Source organism: Aphis gossypii, chromosome 2 (genome assembly GCF_020184175.1).
Source record: "Aphis gossypii isolate Hap1 chromosome 2, ASM2018417v2, whole genome shotgun sequence".
NCBI classification, from domain to species: Eukaryota; Metazoa; Arthropoda; class Insecta; order Hemiptera; family Aphididae; genus Aphis; species Aphis gossypii.
Window position 1 is genome coordinate 49,860,281 of NC_065531.1, and position 26,376 is coordinate 49,886,656.

The following is a 26,376-nucleotide window of genomic DNA, read 5'->3' on the forward strand; positions in this document are numbered from 1 at the left end:
GATTTCCTTTATTAATTATGTTCAAATATAAAAAAAACAGCATGTTTTTTGATATTTTTACACTTATTAATTAATAATCATTAAGTAGTTCAATGATTTTAGCATACTTGAATCTAGGACCAGTTAATTTATTTTAAGCTCACCACTAACATATTATAATATAAATGTGAATATGGGTGTGCTTGTTTAGCTAATTTAAAATTACAATACATAATTAAAAATATAAACATGTTTTACTGCCTTCTATATCAGTGTGTAATTATAAAAGGAATGCTAACGTGCAAGCAATTTTCGAAAAGGTCAACCCACTATTGTAATGTTTATTGTTTAGTAGGACTTGGCCGTTTAAAAAACAATTAACATAGTATGATATAAATATGATGAAATTCAATGGTAAACAATGTTACAGTTAAAGCACAAATATAATTATTGGCCGATGAGAAACTAAAAGCAACATGATAGTAGTAATAATAATAATTTAAAAACAATAGTTTATCAAAATATCTTAATTTAATGGAAAATTCTTAAGCCTATAGTTTTTATATATTTTTAAATATATTTCATAATTTTGTCATAAGTCTTACACAATCAATGTAAATAAAAAAAAAAATTTAAAGTACAAAAAAAAAATATCTCATATTTACATTTTAAATGTATATTAATATCAACAACAAAATAAGACTTAAATTTAACGTATGTGTATAATTTATGTACAATAAATTCGACGTATAGAGAAAAAAATGCAAAATCTTCTATCGACTTTTTTATAATTTTTTTTAATACCCTGTGTGTGAATTTGTGAACTAACTACAATGATGACATTTGTTTGACATCCAGTACCGCAATAAAAATAGATAATTGAACATTTAGAAAAAAAAAATATAACCTAACAAAAACACACACATGTCCAGTCTTCACAGCACACATGCTTGATGCATGTCGAAAAGTCATCAACACTAAACGTTGTAACATTAATACTGTTCCGATTCGTGTGTGCGCAAATATTATGTTTTTCAGAATAGGCACATATACAGATACTTATGATATGTATAATACGTATTGGCGATAAATTCTCCATTCGAAAAATATGTCATGGTCAATTTGCGCAAATTTTATCGTAAACAACAAAAATTATAGTAATAATAATAGTTAATAATAATAAATGATATCGATAATTATAGTAGTAATAATAATAATAATAATAATGATAATGAACGAGAAAAAGTCACTAAAAAAATTTTCGAATACTCGTCGGTGCATAATTTCTGGGAACCCGGATGCACTCCTGATAAAAAATAGTATTACAGTTTTACAATATCATCGATCAGTAGATGTATTTGCATGTTTTTGTTGGTTTGCCCATGCAGTTGAACGCGTTCTTGAACGATTCCGAATGTTCAGAGATCGTTTTTAATCTATAAAAAAATAACAGCAACATGAATAATTATTTAATTAAATAATGAGCGGAAAAAAAATCAACGCGCTACTCTGAATGCCTTATATACAGCCGCAGTACCCCCTTAAATGAACGATGTGTTGCCTATTCGGAACGCCGTGCCGCAATTTGCTCTCAATATGAAACGTTAAAAACACTAACAATATACTTACAAAAGAGATTCGTCGGACATCAAATTGTACATGGTATCCAAATCTTGTTGTTGTGGAGATTTTATTGTGCACAGCGACTGTAACGAAACAACCACAAATATTATTATTATTATATTGGCATGTTATATGTTGATAATATATTATATTGTATCGTATTAAATATATACAGACATCGACATAAACAATAGACACTCATTATTATTTGATAGTCGGACGGTAAGACCGGTACTCTAAATATTGCGAAAGTAAATATTAGGTCAAAAACTTAATTTAATTAAATTTAACAGAACATTAAAACACTTAATAGATCATTTAATACTCAGACTACCGTTGGAAAACCGTAGAAACTAATAAGGGACGTCTAACCTAATCAGACTCGAACATTAAGTAAAATTTCAAAAATCGAATTAATTGTCTGTTTTAATTTCACGTCATTATTATACTTCAGACATCCTTACTTGAGCGTATCCTATGAAGAACAGCGCGTCGTATTCATATGTCTCCATGGCCGGTTGATGGTAATATGGTTCAATTTGTTTTATTTTCGACAAGCTCTATAAAAACAAGACATTAATTAACAAAATAATCACATTATAATTTCTGAAAATATAAATTAAGTTGACGCAACTATCGCTATCACACATCATTATCATTTAATAAACATACCTGCAAGGCGAACCGAACACTCGATACTGATAACATAGCCGTCAGTACTGTATTGTTAGCGAACTCCACTTGCTGGTCCTTAAGGAATTGGCCGAAACAAGTTCGAGCCTCAAGGGTGGCACCGATACTGCGATTAACGGCAGCGGAGTGAGCTTGTAACAAGACACCATCCGAACCGTGAGCCACTCCTGGTGGATACACACTGGACAGAATGGCTGAACTGATTTCTACGCCCAAACCTCCATACAATAAAGCCCTGTGAAATCGAACAGGCGTTAGTCCCAAGATAGATTTTACAAACGGTATACACTGTCACCAATAGACACACACACACACATTTTATATTTTCTTAGACTTACTCAGGATAACCGGTCTCGAAATAAGGTGGAGACAACAGCGACAGTGGTACGATTACTTTGTTACTGGCTACGTTGTACGTCACTTTTGGATCTTCAGACACCAAGTCATCCAACCACCTGCGAAAAATAAGACGACATTGAATTAAGAATTAATATAAATTTATATTAATTAATATGTATTAATAAATCTAAATAGATTCATATTTTATATGATATTATATTCAAATAAATATTATGCACATAATGCTGACATCAAAATGCTTAGTCGATTGCCCGTTAAACAGAAGTTTGTAAGTAATAACTAATAAGCAATACGTAAAAATCTTAGTAAATTAGATGCTGAAATTCTTATACAATTTACTTAAATAAATATCAATAAAAAAATAGCCAATGAAAATGTATTTATGAATTACGAGTATATTGAAATATATTAAAACTATTAGTTAGTACAATTTTTCTTGATTATTATTAATATAATATTATTGTTGTTTATTTGTATTATTATTCGTTTATATATATCTAAAATTATAAAACTCTACATTTTATTTTATTAATACATTGAAAATTAAAGTATATTACTAATATGTATGTAACAATGAATAATACCCAACTACCCTACTAGAATACAAACTAATAAAAGTATGGAAGGTGTAACCATTTGTTTTTATCATATGAAACTTACCCATATTCTTCTTTCTTGGATTTGAGTTTGAACTGCGAGTATTCTTTAACAAATGATATGGCGTAATTTACGTTTTGGAAAAAGTCGAGCTTTTGAATGGGTAATTGGTTGTAAAATTGATTTACGTAATTCTCTTCGAGCATATTGTCAGGTAATCCGATTTGTACTGTTAATGATTCCAACTATAACAGAAACGAGTAATCAGTAAATCATTAACCAATTTAAATAATTGTAAGATACAAACTTACCTTGTTGATAACGTGATCTCGCAGTTCGGATCCTAAGTCGTTGTTTTTGTTTACATTTGTTATGATCGAATCTTTAATGTTTTCGAAAACGTCTTTTACTACGGCTACAACACCAGATTTGTTTTCGATGTTCGGTTCCAGTGAAGCAGTTATACCGAATCCCATAAACTTTTGCAACAGAGAAACGCAAATCTCCCACCTAGGCGGTAAATCTTTCTCACCCGTTAGCTCAGCCGTATAAATTTTGACAATTTCCCTAAACTTGACCGACAAATAAGGGACATAAGCCTCAGCCATTTTCCACATGAAATAGTCGTTTAACCCACTATATGAAAAATAACATAAATACAATATTTTATTAGAAACGAATTTATCGAAATAAAATGATAACTAAAAACTAACCTGCGATCTGACGACGATATCAGATTAGATAAGTTACTGAAATAAGTCGGCGACACAACCGAGATAAACGTGTCGTCGCTAATGTTACTTTCTGGAAACTTTGATTGCAAGATGTCCAAAAGCGGGATCTATAACGAGGAATAAAATTGAAATCGAAATAAATAATAAATAACTATAATAATATATGATGTATATTAATGACTATATTATATTTGTTTGTTATTATATATAGTATTTTAGTACCATTCCAGCAATTTCTTTCAATTTAGACAGCTTGAACCGTCGGTGGGAATTATACGGATCCTCTTGTTTGCTAGCTGGCGTTATTTCCGCGATACGTTTTTCATAGTGGAACATGTCGTTACTAAATATCGATGCGTCACCACTGGTAGCGCCCAACAATTGTGAAACGTCCACCATGTACTGTTTGTATGCAGTCACAATCTGTAAATAATCATCAAAACACGTATTTATAGTACAATATATCAGTAATTCTATTATCATTAACATTTTATTATTATAAAATTATTATTATTATTGTGTACATAAACTTACTTTGTTGTCTTGCTGCCTATAATAATACCTTCGGTCGGGTAAGCCTAGTCCTGCTGGAGATATCTGAAATAGTGAAATCATTCCGCATTTTATACGATATCCAACCAGAGTAATGATATAATAATAATACCTGAATTATGTTCTGGCCTGAAACCTTATCGTCAGGAACAACGTCTATCTTGAAAAACGGACTCACGCTGTATTTGGAGTGCAATTGTACAATAGTTTTAGTCACGTCCCACGCATGAACGTCAAAATCTTTCAATACATGCCAACCACCTAATATATATTATGAACATAATTGAGTAATATTATATTGTTTAGTACATATAAAAAAATCATTTAGAATGGACCACCCGAGAGATGACTAGATGAGGAACAAAACATACCCAGGATTGTACTAATAATCTTCTTTAAAGGTTTTCCTTCATCTGTTTCAATATTGTCCAGGTTCATGCACGATTCGTAAAAATGCTTCATCTTCCAGTTCAACGAGGTGGAACTGGCAACGTTTCTCAGCGTAACGACCATGTTCCTGATCTTTATTTTTTCTGAACAAAGTAAATAAGTACCGTTTACATTTCAATGTTTTATTCTATAGAATAATATATTTTAACACATATAATATGCACTCGATGCACTTACGATCTTGTTGAATGCGTTTTTTTAAACTCCACGAACTCATGTACGCCGGCAAGTCGTTGGTTTGCAGCCATCCTCCACAAGAGTATTCTCTAAAATTTTCACACGGCTGTTGAGTAAAGTTGATTTTGGGCAGAACCTTTAAATAAAAATACATATTACATCAATACAAGTGTATAATATATATAATATATAAAAATGTTTAAAATATAAACGTTATGTTACAAAGAGTTTCCTGTAGTATATTTGGTTGCGGATCGTTAACTCTACGCTTTAATTCGATTTCAAAACCTAAAGAAACGTCATGGGCGTTGTAGAACATCATACAAACCGCAATAACATCTAAACGTTATTACAAGTGTTGTAAACCCTTTTTATTTTTTATTTATTTATAAACGACCTACAAGGATCATTAAGATCTGGATATAAATTATAGCATTTTAGGTTAGGTTCATTGTTACCATACCTTCATACCTAAACAATAGATAGGTATCCATGATAGACGCGCATAACAGCAATCATTATAAAAATATAAAAGCATTGAATACATTATTATTATTACGAACAAACACAAATGAGATTTATAGTTAGATTTTATCGATCGATTAATTAGAATTCGGTGTATGAAACTTTCTAACAAACTTCAAGTGCTAATATTTTGTAGATAAATAGGTAGTACGTTATAATATTACATTTTAATAACACCATCAGGCGATCAGTCGTGTATTGCAAAATGAATAATAGCAGCTGACGAGTATAATATTTTATTGTACATGAACGTTTACAATAATATTCGAAATTGCTCGAAGCATGAGTTTATAGACAGCTTATATTGGTACCTACACGTAAGCAATTTTTAAAAAGAAATATATAAATCGAACACAAGTAAATATTTTACTGTTTCCCGGACCAGGTAGTATAATCGCATTATTTTTAAAAAAAAGGTAGCCGCTAATGGTATATATAATACATTTATACCCACAGTAATGGAATCGGTCGTCTAGTCACTAGACTCTAGTGTATACAGATCCATTTCCCCAGCACCACCACCTCCGAATTTTCACTCGAAACATATACCAATCGTTTGTACCTCGTTTGTACCTGATTGTACCTCAAGTATTATCGTTTGTACCTCAACAGTTTTCAAATTATCCCTACTTCGATTTTGGGGGTGCCGAAGAAACGCTAGCACCCCCACCTTTGAATTTTTACCCGAAACCTACACCAATTGTTTGTACCTCGTTTGTACCTGATTGTACCTCAAGTATTATCGTTTGTACCTCAACAGTTTTCAAATTATCCCTACTTCGATTTTGGGGGTGCCGCGGAAACGCTAGCACCCCCACCTTTGAATTTTTACTCGAAACCTATACCAATTGTTTGTACCTCGTTTGTACCTGATTGTACCTCAAGTAAAATCGTTTGTACCTCAACGGTTTTCCAATTATTCCAAACTTTTGGTGGGGGTGCTGGGGAAACGATAGCACCCCCCTTTGAATTTCTAGTTTAAAACCATATTAATCGTTTGTACCTCGTTTGTACCTGATTGTACCTCAAATAAAATCGTTTGTACCTCAACGGTTTTCCAATTATTCCAAACTTTTAGCGGGGTTGCTAAGGAAACCCTGCTAGCACCCTTATTTCTAGTTACTTTATACCCACTTACCTGATATTTAAAATTTATAGTTTTTACCAGTGGTAGAGTAGCACTACTTCATTGCCTATATCTTTTAGTATGCAATAATATACAATAAAATACAATTGTAATTTGCAGTAATTTAAATTAACAATTTTAAAAATTTTAAACTTGCATGTATTTACGTGGTTCAATAGGTTATATTTTATAGATTGGGGCGTATAAAAAAAAAATGTTTAACACCTACCTCCCGAAATTCTATAATACGTCATAACACCATTTATTATTTAAAATATAACTACATATTATACTTAATACAAAAGTAGGTACTACACTCACCGGAAATAGTGGCTCGTATTATGACGACTGTGTATATTACCTACTAATGAAGTATGTAACAGTATTACATTACATATTATGTAATAACTGTGAAATAAAATTTTAAATTATTTTTAATTTAATTAAATTTAGTTAAATACTAAAATACACTAAATTAAATCGCAATATCGAAAATTGGTACCTATAATACAACTTAAGTATTTTTTAAGGGTGAAGAGTTGTTTTAAAGCATGTTTACCAATAGTAGTAAAATACGACTGAAATCGAAGAATTTTATTTTATATAATATAATAATTAATATAATAATACAAATGATGATTTTTAAGATATATTAATATTAAACAAGTGTTGGTTTTTACATTTATAAAAAAAAGTGTTGATTTTTACATATTTCATTAAAAAAAGTTTAATCTTGATAAAAATATAACATGGTATTACAGTTTTTGATTTTTTTTTTTTTTTGTTATTGCTTACGATGTAACCAGTGTAGACGTTAGCTCCTAAAAAAAATTGAATTTATTTAAAAAATGTTTAAATACGTTTAAATAAAATGTAGTTACAGCTTTATTTACCAGAATTTATATTGTATAGACTAATATTTGGCAGTTACTAGCGATAGTTGGTGGTCTAACAATTCTTGCTGTAGTAGATAAGTCATCGTACTTCTCCCATCTGTTGGTTGCGTGCCTCCAACAATAAGTGATATAATGACCCATAGCTTGTAGTTTCTTTGAAGTTGGCGGAATAAAATTAATTATCCCTCTAAGATTATAAAGCTGTTGTTGAACCGTTATTGTTTTAGGAATCTCATTTAGTACAACACATATATCCAAGTCCTTGTCCGTGTTTTGTCTAGCAGTAAGTGGTACATATGGTTCAATAAATATTTGTTTTCCATATTCTTTTATCAGTTCAATATTTCCAATTTTACAATTTTGACATGCCTTTGGATCATCTAAAAACATTGACGTTAACGCGTCATTTAAAAAATCCAAGTTTTCCGTTGGTAACTTAACTGAAATTGTTACATTTTCTCTTTTTTTAGTAAAAGAACAGTTAAGGCATTTCTCTATTGTCACTAACGAAAAATAATTTGTAAATATATTTTGTATCATGAATGTCATTGTACAAGAACAGTCGAAGTTTCTAAGGCCGCTTGGATGTTCGTTCCAGGTTCTCAGAGTGGACATTACTTCAATTAATATGACGACTCTTTTCCGATATGTCTGAGCATTAATTCCATCTTTTGAAGCAGTTGAAACCAATTCGAAAAAATTTTGTGATATTTCTTGATTAATATATGCAGAATATTGCATACTGTCAACATAAGAAGTGCATATCAGATGGAATAAACTATCAAATGCACAGGTATTGGTCAGAGTATAGCTGAATCCATCAATTTTAACTGGTTTAAGATCTGAAATATTACCATTCTTTAAGATACCTAACACTATACTTTTTGTTTTACTACGATCGTTGTAAAACAACAAAGTTGGGTCTTTTTCAAGGTAATTGCTTTTTTTATTACTTTTAGTTTTTATTTTGAGTGTTTTTGAATCATTTGTTACATTATTTAGCTCCTTGGTGTCATAACATGAAACATTTTTGGTTTTAATTGGTTTACCAAGTCCCCTCCAATCTTCAAACGAATCATTTTTTTCAATATCCAAATTGAATTCATTTACATTGTCATCATATTTTTCAATTTCTAAATTGAACTCCTCAATGTCATAATTTTGTTCCAATTCTAAATTAAACTTCTCATTGCCATAATAATTTGTTTCAATTTCTAAGTTAAACTCATTTACTTTATCATCATCTTTTTGAACTTCTAAATTAAATTCATTCACTTTGCCATCATTTTTTTCTATATTATATACAAAACAATCATGAATATTTACATTATTAGCACTATTATCACTTAGTTCATTTATTTTTACTTCATCATTTTTATCTGTCAAACAACTATCATACTCAATTTCAGATTTTGTTGCACCAAGTTTATTTCCTATCATATTCATAGAACCAATGATTGAATTTACATGAATTTTCAAAAATTGATCTATTGGTAAAGGTAAAGTTTTATGTTTGAAAACGTTAGTTTTCAAATCATTGAATAAACTTTCTGATGTTGAGCTAGTTTCAGTGATGTTTCCATACTTAAATATAGGAACCATAATAGCAGACCAGGTCGGAATTAATTTACAGAAGTCTAATAATTTTTTCGCAATGCTCGGATTAAACTGCATGTTATCATGATCCCCTACATCATCATAGTTTGCTTCATTTTTTACATTATCTAAAATCAATTTGAACTCTAAAAATATTGAAGTGTTAGGAGATTCTTCAATAACGTCTGTATAATCTTCATTTGGTTCATTATCTTCAGATTCTCTTGAATTTAAAAAATCGTTCAATTCTACTTCGTGTGTCGCTATTCTTCGTTTCAGATATGTCTTGGATATTTCACATTTTGTGGGTTGTTTGTATGAATTTAATCCATCAGTTTCATACAAACAAACAGTGAAAATATGCGTTAATAACAATTTAATGTCTGTATAATCGGTACTAGCAATTATTAATCCAATAGACCGTAAGTAAAAATTTTTTATTCTGAATGAGGATTTTTTTATTTCTGGCCATGAGCTTAGCAGGTGCATGATGTGATTGAAATCATTTCTAATCATAACTGATGGAATTTCTACTCCCGGTTCATTCAGAATCAATGAGGAACAAACACTTATATATTTTGTGAAATATGAGTATTGGGTAAATGATTTCGTTATTGCCATCATTAAGGCCAAAGATTGGTCAGTTATTATTATTTTTGGGGGAGGAATTTTACTTCTCAGCCATTCCGATAGCCAGTATGAAATTGTGTTATGATCATGTTTCTCCGACAACATGTGTCCTACAGCAAATTGACAACTAGTTTTTGGATCTCTCACACCAATTTGGTATAAAAATATATTTGACGTTTGCCTCCCAGATATTAATGTCGATCTTCTCACTATACCTCCTGTAGCGTCGATTGATAATCTTGGAACGTCTGTACTTTTTGCATAAAGTCGATAAGAGTTAATTTCTGTGGAGGCCCAATAATGTACAAAAAATTTATCATATGATATATCTTTAATTATATTATTATATGGTGAAGCCCCTTTTAATATTGACAGTGCGATAACTGGGTCAGAATTTACTTGTTCTTCCTTCAATGCTTTATGCTTGAGAATTCGAAGAGCATTTGTAGTTGGCAAGTTACTGGGCTCTTTATCTCCATATTCCATCATGCCCATTGCTTCAACACGTTGTACATAAGCAGCGGATTGATTTTCGGTTATTAGTTTTTTTTTTAATAACTCCCGTTTATTTCCAATTAGTTTTCTTTTATTAGAACTTTTGCAATGTTTAAAATCACCTTGGTATATACACTTTATGATTACAATATCTATAGATAGTGGTTGATCAATGATTACTCCTTGAAATCTACTTAAGCACACAGTGCATTTTCCATTTATCTTAAGGAAAACCTCGCCATTTGGACATACTTTGGCATTTTTATAACTTATGCAACATGGAAGTTTAGTTAAAGCATAAATGTTGTGTATTATCGGAGACCATTCGTAAGGTTTTAGAGTTTGATATTCACGATACATACTTTTCCCATCTGACCTTTTATAAACCCGAGAGTTTACAGAATCATAAATTGACTCCCAATGTTCTTTAGATAGTGTCATCTTGAAATTTAATTTTGATTCACTATCAAAGTCATCGTAGTCTCCAAAGGGTTCTTCAGAGCTTTCTGATTCACTTACATCTTTCTGATTACTTTGCATATATACATCGAGAGTGGGTTTTAATTTTGTCAAAATATCATGTCTATTTTCTTTAACAATCAAATATAAATACTTGGGTGAAATATTGAAATTTAATTGATTAATTATATCCTTCCAGCATGCATCATTAGGACTTTTCAGCAGCTTTGTTTCCTTGTCAAATATATCAGATTTTCTCTCTACTAAAACCTTGTGGATTTGATCGAAGTCAATTTTTGATGTAGGTGGCATTTTAAATTTTGTAATTTAGTCACCTAGCAAGGGTTAAACAAAACTATACTTAAAATTGGAATGGATAAACTAAAATTAAATTAAAATTGAAAAACATAATTAGAATTTATTTTTTATTTTTAGTTAATTTACATAAATTCGAGAATTTATATAAAATAAAAAATAAAAAAAGTGATCAAGTGAGTAATGTTCTACTGTATAGTAGGTTACTATAATGGATGTATTAAATTTGAATCCAGTGATAAGTATCATTGTATACAAAAAAATAATTCTGATCGGAGATGATTTTTCAGCCTAGATATGATTTCCAGTGGTTGGTGATAAGGTGGTTTATATTTTAATGGCCTGAATACATCAAAATTTAAGTTCTTTCATAATTATTGCAATCAAAACTTATGGATAATCTTGTATTAAATTTTCAACTGTTAGCTACTTATACAAACATTTTTATGAATTATACCTACAAAGTAGGTTCATTTCATTATTAACTCCCCCATTTTTGAAGTTTGAATTTTTGATTAAACTAAACGTTTGTGCATCTACGACTTATACATTTTAAATAATAACAAATATTTAAAAATCATTTGTGGATAAATCGTTATCGTTACGCAATTTTGTAAAAATTTAAAATTCAAATGCTCATAACATTTTTCTATTTTTCTTAACTTTTTAGTCTTAGATATAAGCACAAGAAATTTTATGATTTTTCAACTACAAATTTACATGTAAATTTTCGTGATTTTGACATATTTTGTGAAAATTTGAACTATAAACGCATATAAAAAAATTATGAGTACAGTAACTGGTTTAGTGAGAAGTCGGTAAGGTAGGTAACATAAGTTTATTTAATTTTTATCTATGAGCAACAGTATACCATTGCTAACAAAAACGATTCTGAGTGAGGTTCGGTGGATAGCATTATACATAATCAACAATCTATAATTTGTTATATCGTAAAAAAAATAAATAGGTACCTCTAAAACACATAGTTATAAAAGCCAAATTTGTTACAAATAGTTTTAAAATGTTTAATGTACCTATCTACTTACCTACACGTATGCAGTAAGTATATTTGATTATCAAGGCAAAGAAAATAAGTTTTAGAAATACGATATTAAGGAGGGGGGAAGTATTATTTTAACTATTTACAGACAAGAAAAAAAATTAGTAGGTACTTATCAAAAATATTTATATATTTCTAAAAGTTCTCAAAAGTCGCTTAAGTGTTTTGAAAATTTTATCATGTCTAGGTAAGGCTAATACAAGTAAATAACCCAAATTTTAAATATCTATAAATAGCTCAAAAATCGCTAAGTTCTTTGAACTTTAAACCGTAAGGAACAAAATTCAAAAAACAACAAAAAAGGTATCTTGTCATTATTTGAAGCAATATTTCTGGTAGAAAACGTCGTCCGTAATTATTTAATGTTATAAAATCGTGAACTCGGACGTTTATTCGTAAAAATTTTATCGACACTTCAAAAAAAAAAATTCTTAGGAAAATTGAAAATTTCATTTGTCTATAAATAGCTCAAAAAAAGTCAAAATATTTTGAAAATTAAATCACGTAAAGAAAATTACAATCTAAATAACTGGTAAAATTTTTAAGTATTTACGACTTATACTATTTGAATAACAACAAATATCAAAAATCGTTTGAGGCTAAACCGTTATTTAACGCGGTTTTGTAAAAATTTAAATTTAAAACACTCATTTACGATTTTCCAACCACAAAATTACTTGCAAATTTTCGCAATTTTGACATATTTCATATGAATTCGAACTTTAAGCACTTATAAAAAAAAATTGTAACAAACGATTTCGGATTTTTTTTTATCACTTTAAGAACAACTTATAAGAAACCTTGTATTAAATTTTCAAGATTTTCTGGTCAACCAAAAAATTTTTATCGTTATTTAAAAAAAAAATACTTAGAAAAATTGAAAATTTCAATTGTCTATAAATAGTTTTAAAAAATTCTTTGAAAATTTAACTGTGTATGGAGAACGCTAATATAAACATTTGGTGAAAATTTCAAGTATTTACATAGATAAGTTTTTGAGTTATACCTAGCAAAATAAAAAATTCGATTTTGACGAAAACTGGTTTTGCGTAAAAAATCCCGTTTTTCCCTCATTTTTTTAAGGTTTTTCCCGATTCATTTAAAAAATATTGAAAATTGTTAACTATTGACCCCTTAAAGTACCAACTAGATTAAATTTCCTTTTCAAAGAGGGGCTGAAGTCAAAAATCGAAACATTTTTACTGCTCCAAATGTTGTCGACAGACACAAAAAAAAAAAAAATTAGGTAATTTTTTAGGTAATTAAGTATTATAAACAATAAATAATATTACGCAAAATAATATCTTTAAGTTTAATCATAAACCATTATGACGTTGAAAATAAATTTAAATTATTACACACAAATGAATAGTTTTGTAGAAAATAATATTAACGCTATTATAATGTACATAATAAGCTTAATCGTCAACAACCAATGCGGTTATGACAAAAGTGGTACGATGTAGTTCACGATAAAATTGATAATATCTTCGGATATATTATGATTTAAAAATAGATTTATCAATAATTGTATTTGGTCAATCTTAGTAAGTCCAAAATTGAATTTTTCGTTTTTGCCAAATAGTGTAAGTTCGGACATGTTACATTTGTCCGGTGAAAATAACCACCAATATTAATAATTCTATTTAAAATAATTGTATGTCACATTTTTTTTGGACTTATAATTTTTGTGCTTTTTCTGCCAATTAAATTAAGATTAATAACTAAAGCTCTGTGGTATGTCAGCAACAACACATTACATAATGACCTCAACATCTGCACTTAACTAACTCTCGCACACATTTATTAGGTATTCAAACTTCCACGCGCACACACATAATCACCCTAACCCTCTTATTTCGAATCTTTCCTCTACAACCATTCTCAACAATCCTCCTCGCCGCCTAAAACGTAACTGGTCACGCGATTTACTCATATAATCAGCCAAAAAAAAAAAAAGTAAAAAATTAATACAATGTTTAAATAAAACTATAATAAAGAGTTACTTTTGAAGTAATGTCACTGGACTCCCCTTCTATCACATCCTCATGCCTTGTACATATATTCTAAAATTTACTTATTGTATAACTTATATACAGATTGTAAATAAAAAAATAAATAAAAAAAATAAAAGTTTTTTTTTTGTGTACACAATTATCCACTTAAGCGGAACCTTCTATTAAATTTTCAATCATAAGCTATAAAAGTTGAACATTTTATACATTTTTAATTACAAAATCATTTTTAAATTTTCAATTTAATAAAAAATGTGTTATAAAAAAGCGTTACAAAATAATAAAAATTTAATTACTTATATTTAGATAAATATGAAAACCTACTTAAAAATATAGTAAAATAATATATAGACTGAACGACCATTCCCGTTCAGAATCATAAACAAAAATTGAGTTTAATAGTTTAAAATCAATTTGGTACCTTTGAGTACACACCTGAAATTAATTGAAAAATGATAGGAATATTTAGGTAGAGAATAAGTAAAAAAATACACAAATAATCTTATTAATTACTTACCGTCCTTTTTGTCAAATGAAATTCAAATAAAAAAGAAATTGAGTAGGTGTACTACCAGTATAGTTTAAACAAAATAGGCTGATTTAAACCAAATTGTATACTACATTACTCTACGACAGTACAGCTAAAAATGATTATAACATGATTGAAAGTCGATTAAATAATTTTAAAGACAGATAATGAAAAAATATAAATATAATACGTTGTTACAACATAAATTAATATTATTAATTGTATATGATTGATTTAAAAATAGATGTTTGATAATAAAATAGTGAAGTTTAAAAATAGTATGTATACAATATATTTTATTTTTCATGTACGTCCAACAATAGAAGCATCGGAATGCAAATTAAAATATAAATTTAATATATTGTCAAAAATAAGAATTTCATGCTGATGGTTATGAAATTTTTGTAAAACTTATAGGTAGTTAAAAAATTTAAAAGGTAAGTCGACTTAAACAATTATTTACGTAGGTATACCTATAGTAATAAATAAATAATATTTATAATATACTGTATTAATAGTTATATTTAAATTAAACCTTTATATTTAGAATAAAGTACTCAAATAAACTATTTGATGTAATTCATTTTATCTAAAAAATAACAATTCAAATAAATGGGTATTATACAGAGTGATTAATTCACAATAAAGGTAAAATATAAAATTCTTCGATTTCAGTCTTATTTTACAATAGTACAATAGTAGGTAAACATGCTTAAAAATAACTCTTCACGCGTAAAAAAATACTTAAGTTGTATTATAGGAACTCATTTTGGATATTTAAAATTTAATTTAATATATTTTAGTATTCAAGTTGTCATAATACGTGCCACTATTCTCAGTGAGTGTATAGTACCCAGGGATGCCAGGAAGGGGGGCTAGTAGGCGCCATTGCCCCCCCTGAGATTTTTCGTGTTAGTTACAAAAATGGAAATTTTTTACATAAAGCTGGTCTTAGGTATTAAGCGACTATTGGTCATTCCTTGTATCCAACAAGTCATAAAGGAAATATTTAATTGTAAAAAAAAACATTACGATTATTTTAAATCGCTAAGTCATTTTTGTCTGGTTCCTACAGATTGCCTGTTGGCACGGACGAGTCAAAGTAATTGAAAATAGTCGATTTTAATTATTGTCGAATAATATAAAATAATAATAATATCTATATTATATATGAATCGTGTATGAAAAACATAATAATAAAATCAAAATACTTGGAAAGCATACGCGATTATAAATTATAAAACCATCCCGTCGTCGACGGCAATTGAAACTTTTTGACAGATATTATTACACAATTATTTTTAGGTACATTTATCGTTAATTTTTAAATCAAATAAAAAATTTATTTAAAATACAATTTTGTAATCAACAAATTGATGATTCATTTAACTAATTTGCTTCAAACAAAAGAAGATTGTCATTACTTTTTGAATAAAATAATAAAATATGATTTAGGTAATATGTAAATATTCATTCACAAAAATTTGTTTTTAGTTTACACTTTATTTTATATTTTCCAATAAATATAAGAATTAATAGTGTTATTTTATATAAACTTAAATGAGTTAAGCTTTTTAAAAAATTATTAATGATACTGTAATATTGATACTATTACAAATTATTAGTAGGTAGATGAAAGATGAAGCGATAAATCATCCCATAAGTACCTAATTAAGAACTTTTTTTTTTTTGCCCCCCCCCCTGAGTTACATTTTTGCGAGCGTCCCTGATAGTACCTACTTATGTATTAAGTATTTAGTTATATTTTACAATTTTAATTATAAAGTAATTTTATTGTATAGCAAGAATATTAACAAAGGAGGGTACAAATTTTAAGTAATTAAAATGTATGGGGAGATAGTACAAATTGCCTGTTAATTAATTAAAATAATAATAATAATAGGAACATGATATAATAGCAAATAATTTAAGATTTATTTATATCTCAAAAGAATATTTTGAAAAATGTTATTAGGTTAGTTATTGACTTATTAAAAATATGTAAAAATTAAATTTTTTAAATAAATTCAATTTTTTTTAGGAGCTAACGTCTACACTGGTTACATCGTAAGCAATAACAAAAAAAAAAAAAATCAAAAACTGTAATACCATGTTATATTTTTATCAAGATTAAACTTTTTTTAATGAAATATGTAAAAATCAACACTTTTTTTTATAAATGTAAAAACCAACACTTGTTTAATATTAATATATCTTAAAAATCATCATTTGTATTATTATATTATATAAAATAAAATTCTTCGATTTCAGTCGTATTTTACTACTATTGGTAAACATGCTTTAAAACAACTCTTCACCCTTAAAAAATACTTAAGTTGTATTATAGGTACCAATTTTCGATATTGCGATTTAATTTAGTGTATTTTAGTATTTAACTAAATTTAATTAAATTAAAAATAATTTAAAATTTTATTTCACAGTTATTACATAATATGTAATGTAATACTGTTACATACTTCATTAGTAGGTAATATACACAGTCGTCATAATACGAGCCACTATTTCCGGTGAGTGTAGTACCTACTTTTGTATTAAGTATAATATGTAGTTATATTTTAAATAATAAATGGTGTTATGACGTATTATAGAATTTCGGGAGGTAGGTGTTAAACATTTTTTTTTTATACGCCCCAATCTATAAAATATAACCTATTGAACAACGTAAATACATGCAAGTTTAAAATTTTAAAATTGTTAATTTAAATTACTGCAAATTACAATTGTATTTTATTGTATATTATTGCATACTAAAAGATATAGGCAATGAAGTAGTGCTACTCTACCACTGGTAAAAACTATAAATTTTAAATATCAGGTAAGTGGGTATAAAGTAACTAGAAATAAGGGTGCTAGCAGGGTTTCCTTAGCAACCCCGCTAAAAGTTTGGAATAATTGGAAAACCGTTGAGGTACAAACGATTTTATTTGAGGTACAATCAGGTACAAACGAGGTACAAACGATTAATATGGTTTTAAACTAGAAATTCAAAGGGGGGTGCTATCGTTTCCCCAGCACCCCCACCAAAAGTTTGGAATAATTGGAAAACCGTTGAGGTACAAACGATTTTACTTGAGGTACAATCAGGTACAAACGAGGTACAAACAATTGGTATAGGTTTCGAGTAAAAATTCAAAGGTGGGGGTGCTAGCGTTTCCGCGGCACCCCCAAAATCGAAGTAGGGATAATTTGAAAACTGTTGAGGTACAAACGATAATACTTGAGGTACAATCAGGTACAAACGAGGTACAAACAATTGGTGTAGGTTTCGGGTAAAAATTCAAAGGTGGGGGTGCTAGCGTTTCTTCGGCACCCCCAAAATCGAAGTAGGGATAATTTGAAAACTGTTGAGGTACAAACGATAATACTTGAGGTACAATCAGGTACAAACGAGGTACAAACGATTGGTATATGTTTCGAGTGAAAATTCGGAGGTGGTGGTGCTGGGGAAATGGATCTAGTGTATACGCCCACTCAGTAAACATAATTTCCATTGTACCTGTTGCGCGGACACTGAGTTTTATGAATGACATTCAAATAATAATGCACCGTAGCAGCTAAGGTATTATAAGGTCCGAGGATGTTCGTTTTTATTATATAATGTAGCAAGACACTAGCCACAAAAATGCGTTTACACCCCTGCACTCCGTTTAAATTGTCCGCATGTTTATTATGAAATATTGGTAATACATTAACAAGTATTTTGATATACTTTCAAGTATTAGATACAACAAACTCCAATAAAGTATTTAATAATGAAATTCGATGACGAAAGAACATCGTAAAATAATATTGTGAAAATTCGCGTCCATCTGCGGTGTATATGCAGAGAAATGCAGACGGGGCTTCCTTTATTCACGCGCGCGGGTAGACCACTATCCAGCAACCACTGTATTATAATGAGCGGCTTACGATGAAAGAGATTTTCGATACGGACGAAGCGTTCCGGTCCACCCAATGTCAAACGACCGTTGAGACAAAAATAAACGCTGCATCACTGTCGTCCGTGCAGCTCGTCACGTATAATACTCACAATATTATGTTAATATATATTCCGCGTGCACATGATTTAGGTATTTACTAATTTTTATTTTTACCCCAAAAATCTCAATGCGTAACCCCTGTGAGGGATTAATGAACCGTGTTGGCGTTCAATCGAAATGGGCTAGGCGAGCGTTTTATACCGTCATCGCCCGAGCCTCGCCCTCGAATCCGGACGACATGTTACTGCTGCTGCTGCAGCAATACGACGACTTTAATGATATAATAGTAATAATAACAATAATAATAATATACGTTGCATCGGCCGAAAAAAATGCACGGGAGTGCCCATCTCAGACGGAGCTTGCGCGCTCTAAATACGGCTATAATCCTATATAATATTATATAAATGTACATTATATTCACGGTCAGATGAAAATTTCATCTCGTTCAAGTCCTCGTAACACAGTCCGAGTACATAACAAAATGATACGATATTATTATATTATACTCGTATACTTTCACTAGGAGGTCGTGGCCGCGTTCGACAATAGGCAAGGTTAAGGACGCACACGCTACACATTATAATATTATTATGTTCTCCACGGGTAATCTTAAAACCTGCATATAATATAATATATTTATATACACCTGCATATACGAGAGACCGTTTTCATATAATTGAATTCGTCACGGCTATATATAGGCCTACACTCGGACGATGAGTGATCTCGGCCATCAGCGAGTCCGACCTACGTAGGTACATAAACAAACAATGTACCATCTACGAAGACGTACCCTCTTCCCTCCCTCGTTACATAGGTACAGTAAAATATAGACAAAACATTACAATAATAATAACGTCACGTCGTTGACGGTGTTTCGTGACGTGTCGTGTCGTACCGTGTATAATACACCGGTAGTAGATCGGATTTTCCACGTATTTCTCTCTTTTGGCGGTTGTACTTTTCCGGTGGTTAACAAAACGACCACTACAGGCTCTAGTCAGTCCTCGCCACCGGCACAACCTATATTATGATATTTTTGTAAAATAAAGTCTAGCCTGTGGCAGGATAAGATCGTACGAATAATCTATACGGATTTTAGAGCGGCAAGTAATACGAGATCGGAAACAGCATAACGACCATATAGCGTATCGAATCGTGTATATTATGTACATATGTGTGACGGTGTTTTTCCTCCTAAGCTGTGGTTATTGTTCAGCATAAATTATTCTATATTATCGACACCACTCGCGAGTCCAAACGACAGGTTCACACTATCGTGTGCACACATGTGTTATGTGAAAAGTGATAAAATATATTAAAATATACTGGAAAAACTGCACGAGGCAATAAGAATTTTAAGCAACTCAAATTTATATTTGCTTTCAAATATTAGAACTATGAATATTCGAGCAGAAGTTTATTTTAAAATTTTAAAATTATAACAAATAACGAAGTGTTGAGTACCTAATTATAAAAACGACTAATTACAAACGATGGAGCAAAAAACATATCATCAATAAAAAAAATTATCAAGATTTATATATATATTATAGTATTAATAGCTTCGAAATTTTAAACAACTATAAAATTCTTTTAATTTGTATTGACAACCAAGGACAGCGTATTAAAAGACATATATACTATTAATACAGTATATATTATTTTTCTGTGAAACCTTTACTGTTACATGTTTTTTGAAAGTATATTAAAGTTTAAAAACCTAAAACAAACTATGTATTTTTATATTTTTATATTTAATTCATATTATTATAATAAAAATTAAAAAACATGTTTATATAATAAATGACATGAAATAAAATACAATTAGATTAAACACTGTGCATAATAAAACAAATAATTTCAACAGTTTTCAGTGTTTTTACTATTGTATTATATTATTATTATTATCATTATTATTATTTAATCACTTGAAGAGAATTGTTTTTTTGTATTTTTTTACTTGAACGTGATTTAATAAATTAAAAATGTCTATATCTACCGAATTCTCCAATAATTCGTAATAAATAAACTAAATTGATTAAAAAATTGTTTAAACTACACGTCACCAATATATTTTAATGCATCATACAGCTAAATTCGATTTTAAAATGCTTGTTTCCGATCGCAGGACCTTGTATATAGTTTGATAACTATGAATGTATGAGAAAATCACAACTATAATACGTATATGTACTTGGAACTCTACGATAAACCACAAACATTTCGTTGCACAATACATGTACATACTATGTCAACGTACCGCGATACTTCACTATATAAACAGCAGATTAACAATATTATCATTCAATACATTCAATATAGTATTAGTTTCTTGTCGATAAAATTATTTTATACGAAAACAATTCATTATTGGTAAATTATTACATATTATACGAATTTCAATGATTTTTTCAATACTGAAATTTGTAGTTTATGTTCAAACTAAATAATGTAAAACAACGCTTGTTTCGCAACGTCTAGATTTTCATAAACACGATCATAAAGGTATTGCAAATATCGAAATGATCGAATACTTAAAATCACAAGAGCAACAGCGTTAACAACAATAAAATCATAAAGTCAAAGCGCCTGACGATAAATTTAAATTCATCGATAGAGGTAAATCACGAACTCTGAACTCCCGGGAACAGTACGACGACCAACGAAATGATTATCACTTGCCAACGGAACGTTCTCCGGCGTTAATCTCGTCTCGTTTTCATCGTTTTGAACGCGCTCTTGAATATGATTTTTTTTTACAGAAACACTATAAATTCCGCACGGGATATTTGACGAATCGTCGCCAACATTTTGAATAATTATATTACACTCGTATACGTATTCTAACGATACGTATATACAAACGCCGCGTGCGGGTTCGTTTGTTTTGTGCCGAGTTCTCCGCGCGCACACGAGTTTTGGGCGGGGGTGAAGAAGACTGGGTTTGAGAACCATTGCGAATAAAGTATATTATTGTACGAGTGTCGGTTAGGGCGTAGCGGCAAGAGGAAACCAGTCGAGAATAATATGGACACGTACAGTGTACCGCTAAATTATCGTCTCTCTCACGATCTCTCTCTTTCTCTCTGTCACATGTACGCACACCGACTCGCACACAATCTTTCTTTCTTTCTCTCTCTATGCCACGCAACTGACCCTCCGGCCGGACAGCCGCCGACCCGGCGGAGTATCTGGTCCGACAGTCTCCCTGCGCACAAGAATGCACGTGCTCTGCGGCGCACAACCCAACACACTTATACGCAAACGCAAGCATTAATATTCTAACACACACACACATTGAGATCAAACAGAGATTACACCGCATAGACAGACGGTAAACTAAAATACAGCGACACACGCACGCACGCGCAGGAAAATAATTATAATATTATAGCAGGTAGTCGTGAAACAATAGTATATACGTCGCGATACTTGACGTTATATCGTAGGCATACCTGTTGTGCGCGCGTACATAGTACGATGCACAACATCATGTGTGTACCTACATCTGTTCCCGTGTGGAGGTAGACGACCCGAAAAAACGTTTCCAGCCGACAACGGCGGTTGTGTGCTGCAGATATCCGGCAAATGTGAGTGTTCGAACGGGCCGCCGAAAAAGCAATCGCCCTTATTTATTTATTTTTTTTTTTTGTGGTTTTAAAATGTGGTACCCGTAATGAAATAACAAACTGGTGCGCAGTGCGATACGTATAAAATAGGTATGGCGCGTATATTATCATTAACATAATATATAATATTACAATTTAGTACCTACTACTATTACTACTAGAATACGACCACAGTGAATACGAACATATTATATACGATTTGTTATATTGCCCTCGTAAAATCCATTTGACGATGGGCTGCTGGTTACACGAGATTTCCGAAGAACCGGTTGGCGCTCAAACTAAATAACATATAGTACATGCTATAATATGCATGCTACATATATACGATTATAATATGGAACCGAACACCCGCAGTTCGGAAAATCCTATGTAGTTCATGCGGCGGACGACTGCAATAAATCCAAAAAGCCATATTTCAATGGGTACCTATTGTAAGTACGCACTCCGGGTCTAGCGATGAGAATGACCGTGTTTTTACTATTCAACCGAAATTTTAAAACATAATAATATTTTATACCGAACAATAACTCACCCGTCCGATTTGAACTAAAAGAAGGACGTAAAATTATAAAACGAAACCTTTTGTCGAATACGGAAAAAAACACTGTAATATTCTAAATCGACATAAATTATAAAATATGAATACATTCTGTATTTTTCTCCCGTTAGTCTAATAGTCCTAAACCGATTTGAGAAAATAAATATACTACTTGTTTTTTTAATTTTCACACGGTAAATTCGAACGTATAATTACAGCTCATTTTTATACTTCGAAACGGGGAGTATGTATAAATATTATATTATTGTATTATTTTGTTGATATTATATATACACAAACGCACACATCAGTATTGTGTGTACAAGTGTTTTTAATTATTACTTGCTTGCGACTAAAATATAATATGCAAATAATCAACGTGTTTATAACAGATCACATTTTACTAAAATAAGAACACTCAATTCCCTAAACAATGGCATAAATGTATCTTTACAGTTGGTAGTGCGTAGAACACATCACACATTATATAAGACATGACCCCAATCCCTTTTTACCACTTAACATCAATCTTCCCAAATCCCTATTCTCTTAATATTTAGATATAATTTAAGTGTCATAAATAGTTGATTAATTCATCAATCATTCTAGATATTTTTCCCATAATAACTATAACAATAAATTACAAAACAATTTTTGTTTTGCCCTGGGTTCACGTACAAGAACAAGTATTCAAGCACCATATATCACCACCTAAAAACACACCGCTGCACGTCTAAAAACAAGATACCAGTATATTATAATGGGTACATAAGTACTATTTTGAAATTTAAATGAAGTTTTAAAATTCGTATACAACATAATGATTCCGACTTAAATTTGTTGATGGACTTTGTGCTATACGTGTAGGACGTATAATATATGTTATATGTATAAACATGTCACACTTACACAGACCTATTTTCGCTGTTTATAAACATTTAATGTGCATCATTATTTATGAAAAAACTCGAATTTCGTTCGTGTATACATTAATCTGCTAAATATCTAATGTCGGCAGGCTGCGGTGACGATGAAAAGTTATACGCTCGCTGCGAAGTCGCCAGAGCGAGCAGTACGCACACCTAAAGCGACACCGGATCACGTATTATTCATTCACGGCACAAAAACACTATAATATTTATATAATATAAATAGGCAACCAGGCAGATAGGTACCTAAGTAAAATTAATAATAATAATAATTATTATTATATTTATTGTTGGCACAATAATATCTCCGTATCGTCTGTCAGTCGCAAGTTCAGAACGTTGTTGATGGTCTTAACAACTATGCGGCCTGTTGTAATCTTATCTATTTGCGTGTGCTCTACAGTACTATTGCCTATATATGGCTATATCATATCGTTTAAATGTTTTTTCTTTCAAATGTTACTATTATATATTCCTCTAAGTTTCAGTGGCTGCAATGGGATGCACTGAAGGAGCCCAAACACTCGCATGATATGATATATATAACGAGTTAACAGAAATAAAGAAAAAAATTATACCCACAAAATTCTTATGGTACTATAAACAAATACGAACAAATATAAAGTTCAACAATATATACAACATGTGTGAGCGTGTTAAGAAATGAGTCGTTACGGATTTTTTTTTTAGAGTAATTTTTATGTAAAGGTATGGTATGACTATATAGTGTATAGATTAAGCACGATGACGATTCGTGTGTATACGCGTATTCGTCTACATAGGTACGTAACATAATATAACAGCGTGTGTGTGTATAAACAAACGAATAATGATAATAATAATGGTATTAATAGTAGATAATAATAAAGTGCATATGATAATACCGTAGGATATTGCCTCTGCAAGTATTTGTGTATGTAATGTGTGTACAGCAGTCGTCGTTATCTCCTTCACTCTCTCATGGAGGGTGTGTGTGTGTACATAATATGCACGTAAATCTACACTTTAAAGTTTAAAGTAAGACAAAACTACACGCAAACATCTGAGATTTATTCGACGTCGTGCATAATATATTTTATCAGGCCATATTATTATTATGCGATCGGAGGGTTACATAGTTAGGTTATCTGTAATTATTCCAGCGCCATGACATATATTTTGTTTTAAAAAAAATTTAAAATATGATTACTGTAAAACACGATAGTTCACATATTACATGCAATGGGCATAACGTTCATTTTAACTCAAAGTGATTATATTATATAATTTTACCGCATGACAGTTTTTTAATGTATCCATCAATCTACACTAAACGGAGACAGAAAAATATTATATATAGGTACAACATGTATACATATATAATATATATACATAAAGTCAACATGTGTGAATCGGTGCACGCTAGAGTTGTCGTTATTCAAAACGTTTAGAATAAAACAAAAACGACGACAAAATAGTTTTAGAGAGACATAACGTCCAGAACACATACGTTTACCTAACAGACAAATTGGGTTATATTTTAGCTACAGCGAAACAAAGTCCACAACATCAAATCGTCCATGTTTATGTTTGATTTTTTCTTTTCGTTTCTAAACATAATCGTAAAACCACATATTATATTCCAAGTGTACTACACTACTACTATGTACAATTATTAGTAATCCGACGACTAAAATCTTAATAATTTTCTTAACGCATACGCAGCGAATAAATAAAATAGTTGTAATAATAGTTATAAAAAACATTTATGGTGCAATACAACTCTAATCAACGATGGATTTTGAAATTGTATACTGCAATTGTTTAGATTATAGAACAGCAAATAAATAACAAAAAACAAAATCAATGCCAAAAACAAAATGTTATTTTATTTTACTGACAGGGTTCATTGCATTTACCGTTTACAATGAAATATTAAAGATAACTGATGAGAACACAACAATGTAATACTATTTACCTAAAGAGAAATACATATTTTAATAGCCCCTATACTAAAATAATTATTGTTACATATTACTACCTATAATAGTTGTATTTTATTCTTACTCTTAAATTTAAAATAGGCATGTATATAATAAAATACAATGAACTCATGATTTGTGGACGACTTTACTTTAAATCATAATATATATAAGCATATTTATTAAAATATTATATAAATATAAATCATATGTATCCATTAAATTCAAAAAAGTATATTAACGGTAACTTTTTACAAATATAATAGTGAGTAGTGACTAAAAACTTTATTTTCATTTTAAATATTATTTTATTATTTTAATTATAGGTAACATGTGGTTGACTGATGTATAAAATATCATAAATAATAATATAATATAGTAATCAGTTATATAGGGACCTACAATGGTCAAGTACGCATAATTAAGTTCGAGTACACTTGAAAATACAGTTATTAATTTCAACATAAATTAACACACAAGACACAACTCAGTTAGATA

The 26,376-nt window shown here is 30.0% G+C and overlaps 1 protein-coding gene across 1 annotated transcript in view; it reads right to left on the minus strand.

Moving 5' to 3' along the window:
• Positions 1-214: 214 nt before the first annotated feature.
• LOC114125049 (endothelin-converting enzyme 2-like) overlaps positions 215-26,376 on the minus strand; it is a 40,739-nt gene continuing 14,577 nt past the window's right edge. The window contains exons 2-14 of the mRNA XM_050199756.1: positions 5,166-5,301; positions 4,910-5,071; positions 4,651-4,799; positions 4,521-4,583; positions 4,209-4,409; positions 3,966-4,093; positions 3,564-3,888; positions 3,316-3,497; positions 2,634-2,750; positions 2,275-2,530; positions 2,067-2,162; positions 1,609-1,685; positions 215-1,415 (exon numbers count right to left, since the gene is read on the minus strand). Coding sequence (XP_050055713.1) covers positions 1,325-1,415; positions 1,609-1,685; positions 2,067-2,162; positions 2,275-2,530; positions 2,634-2,750; positions 3,316-3,497; positions 3,564-3,888; positions 3,966-4,093; positions 4,209-4,409; positions 4,521-4,583; positions 4,651-4,799; positions 4,910-5,071; positions 5,166-5,301 — 1,983 coding nt within the window. The 3' untranslated portion in view covers positions 215-1,324. The remainder of the gene's footprint in view (positions 1,416-1,608; positions 1,686-2,066; positions 2,163-2,274; positions 2,531-2,633; positions 2,751-3,315; positions 3,498-3,563; positions 3,889-3,965; positions 4,094-4,208; positions 4,410-4,520; positions 4,584-4,650; positions 4,800-4,909; positions 5,072-5,165; positions 5,302-26,376) is intronic.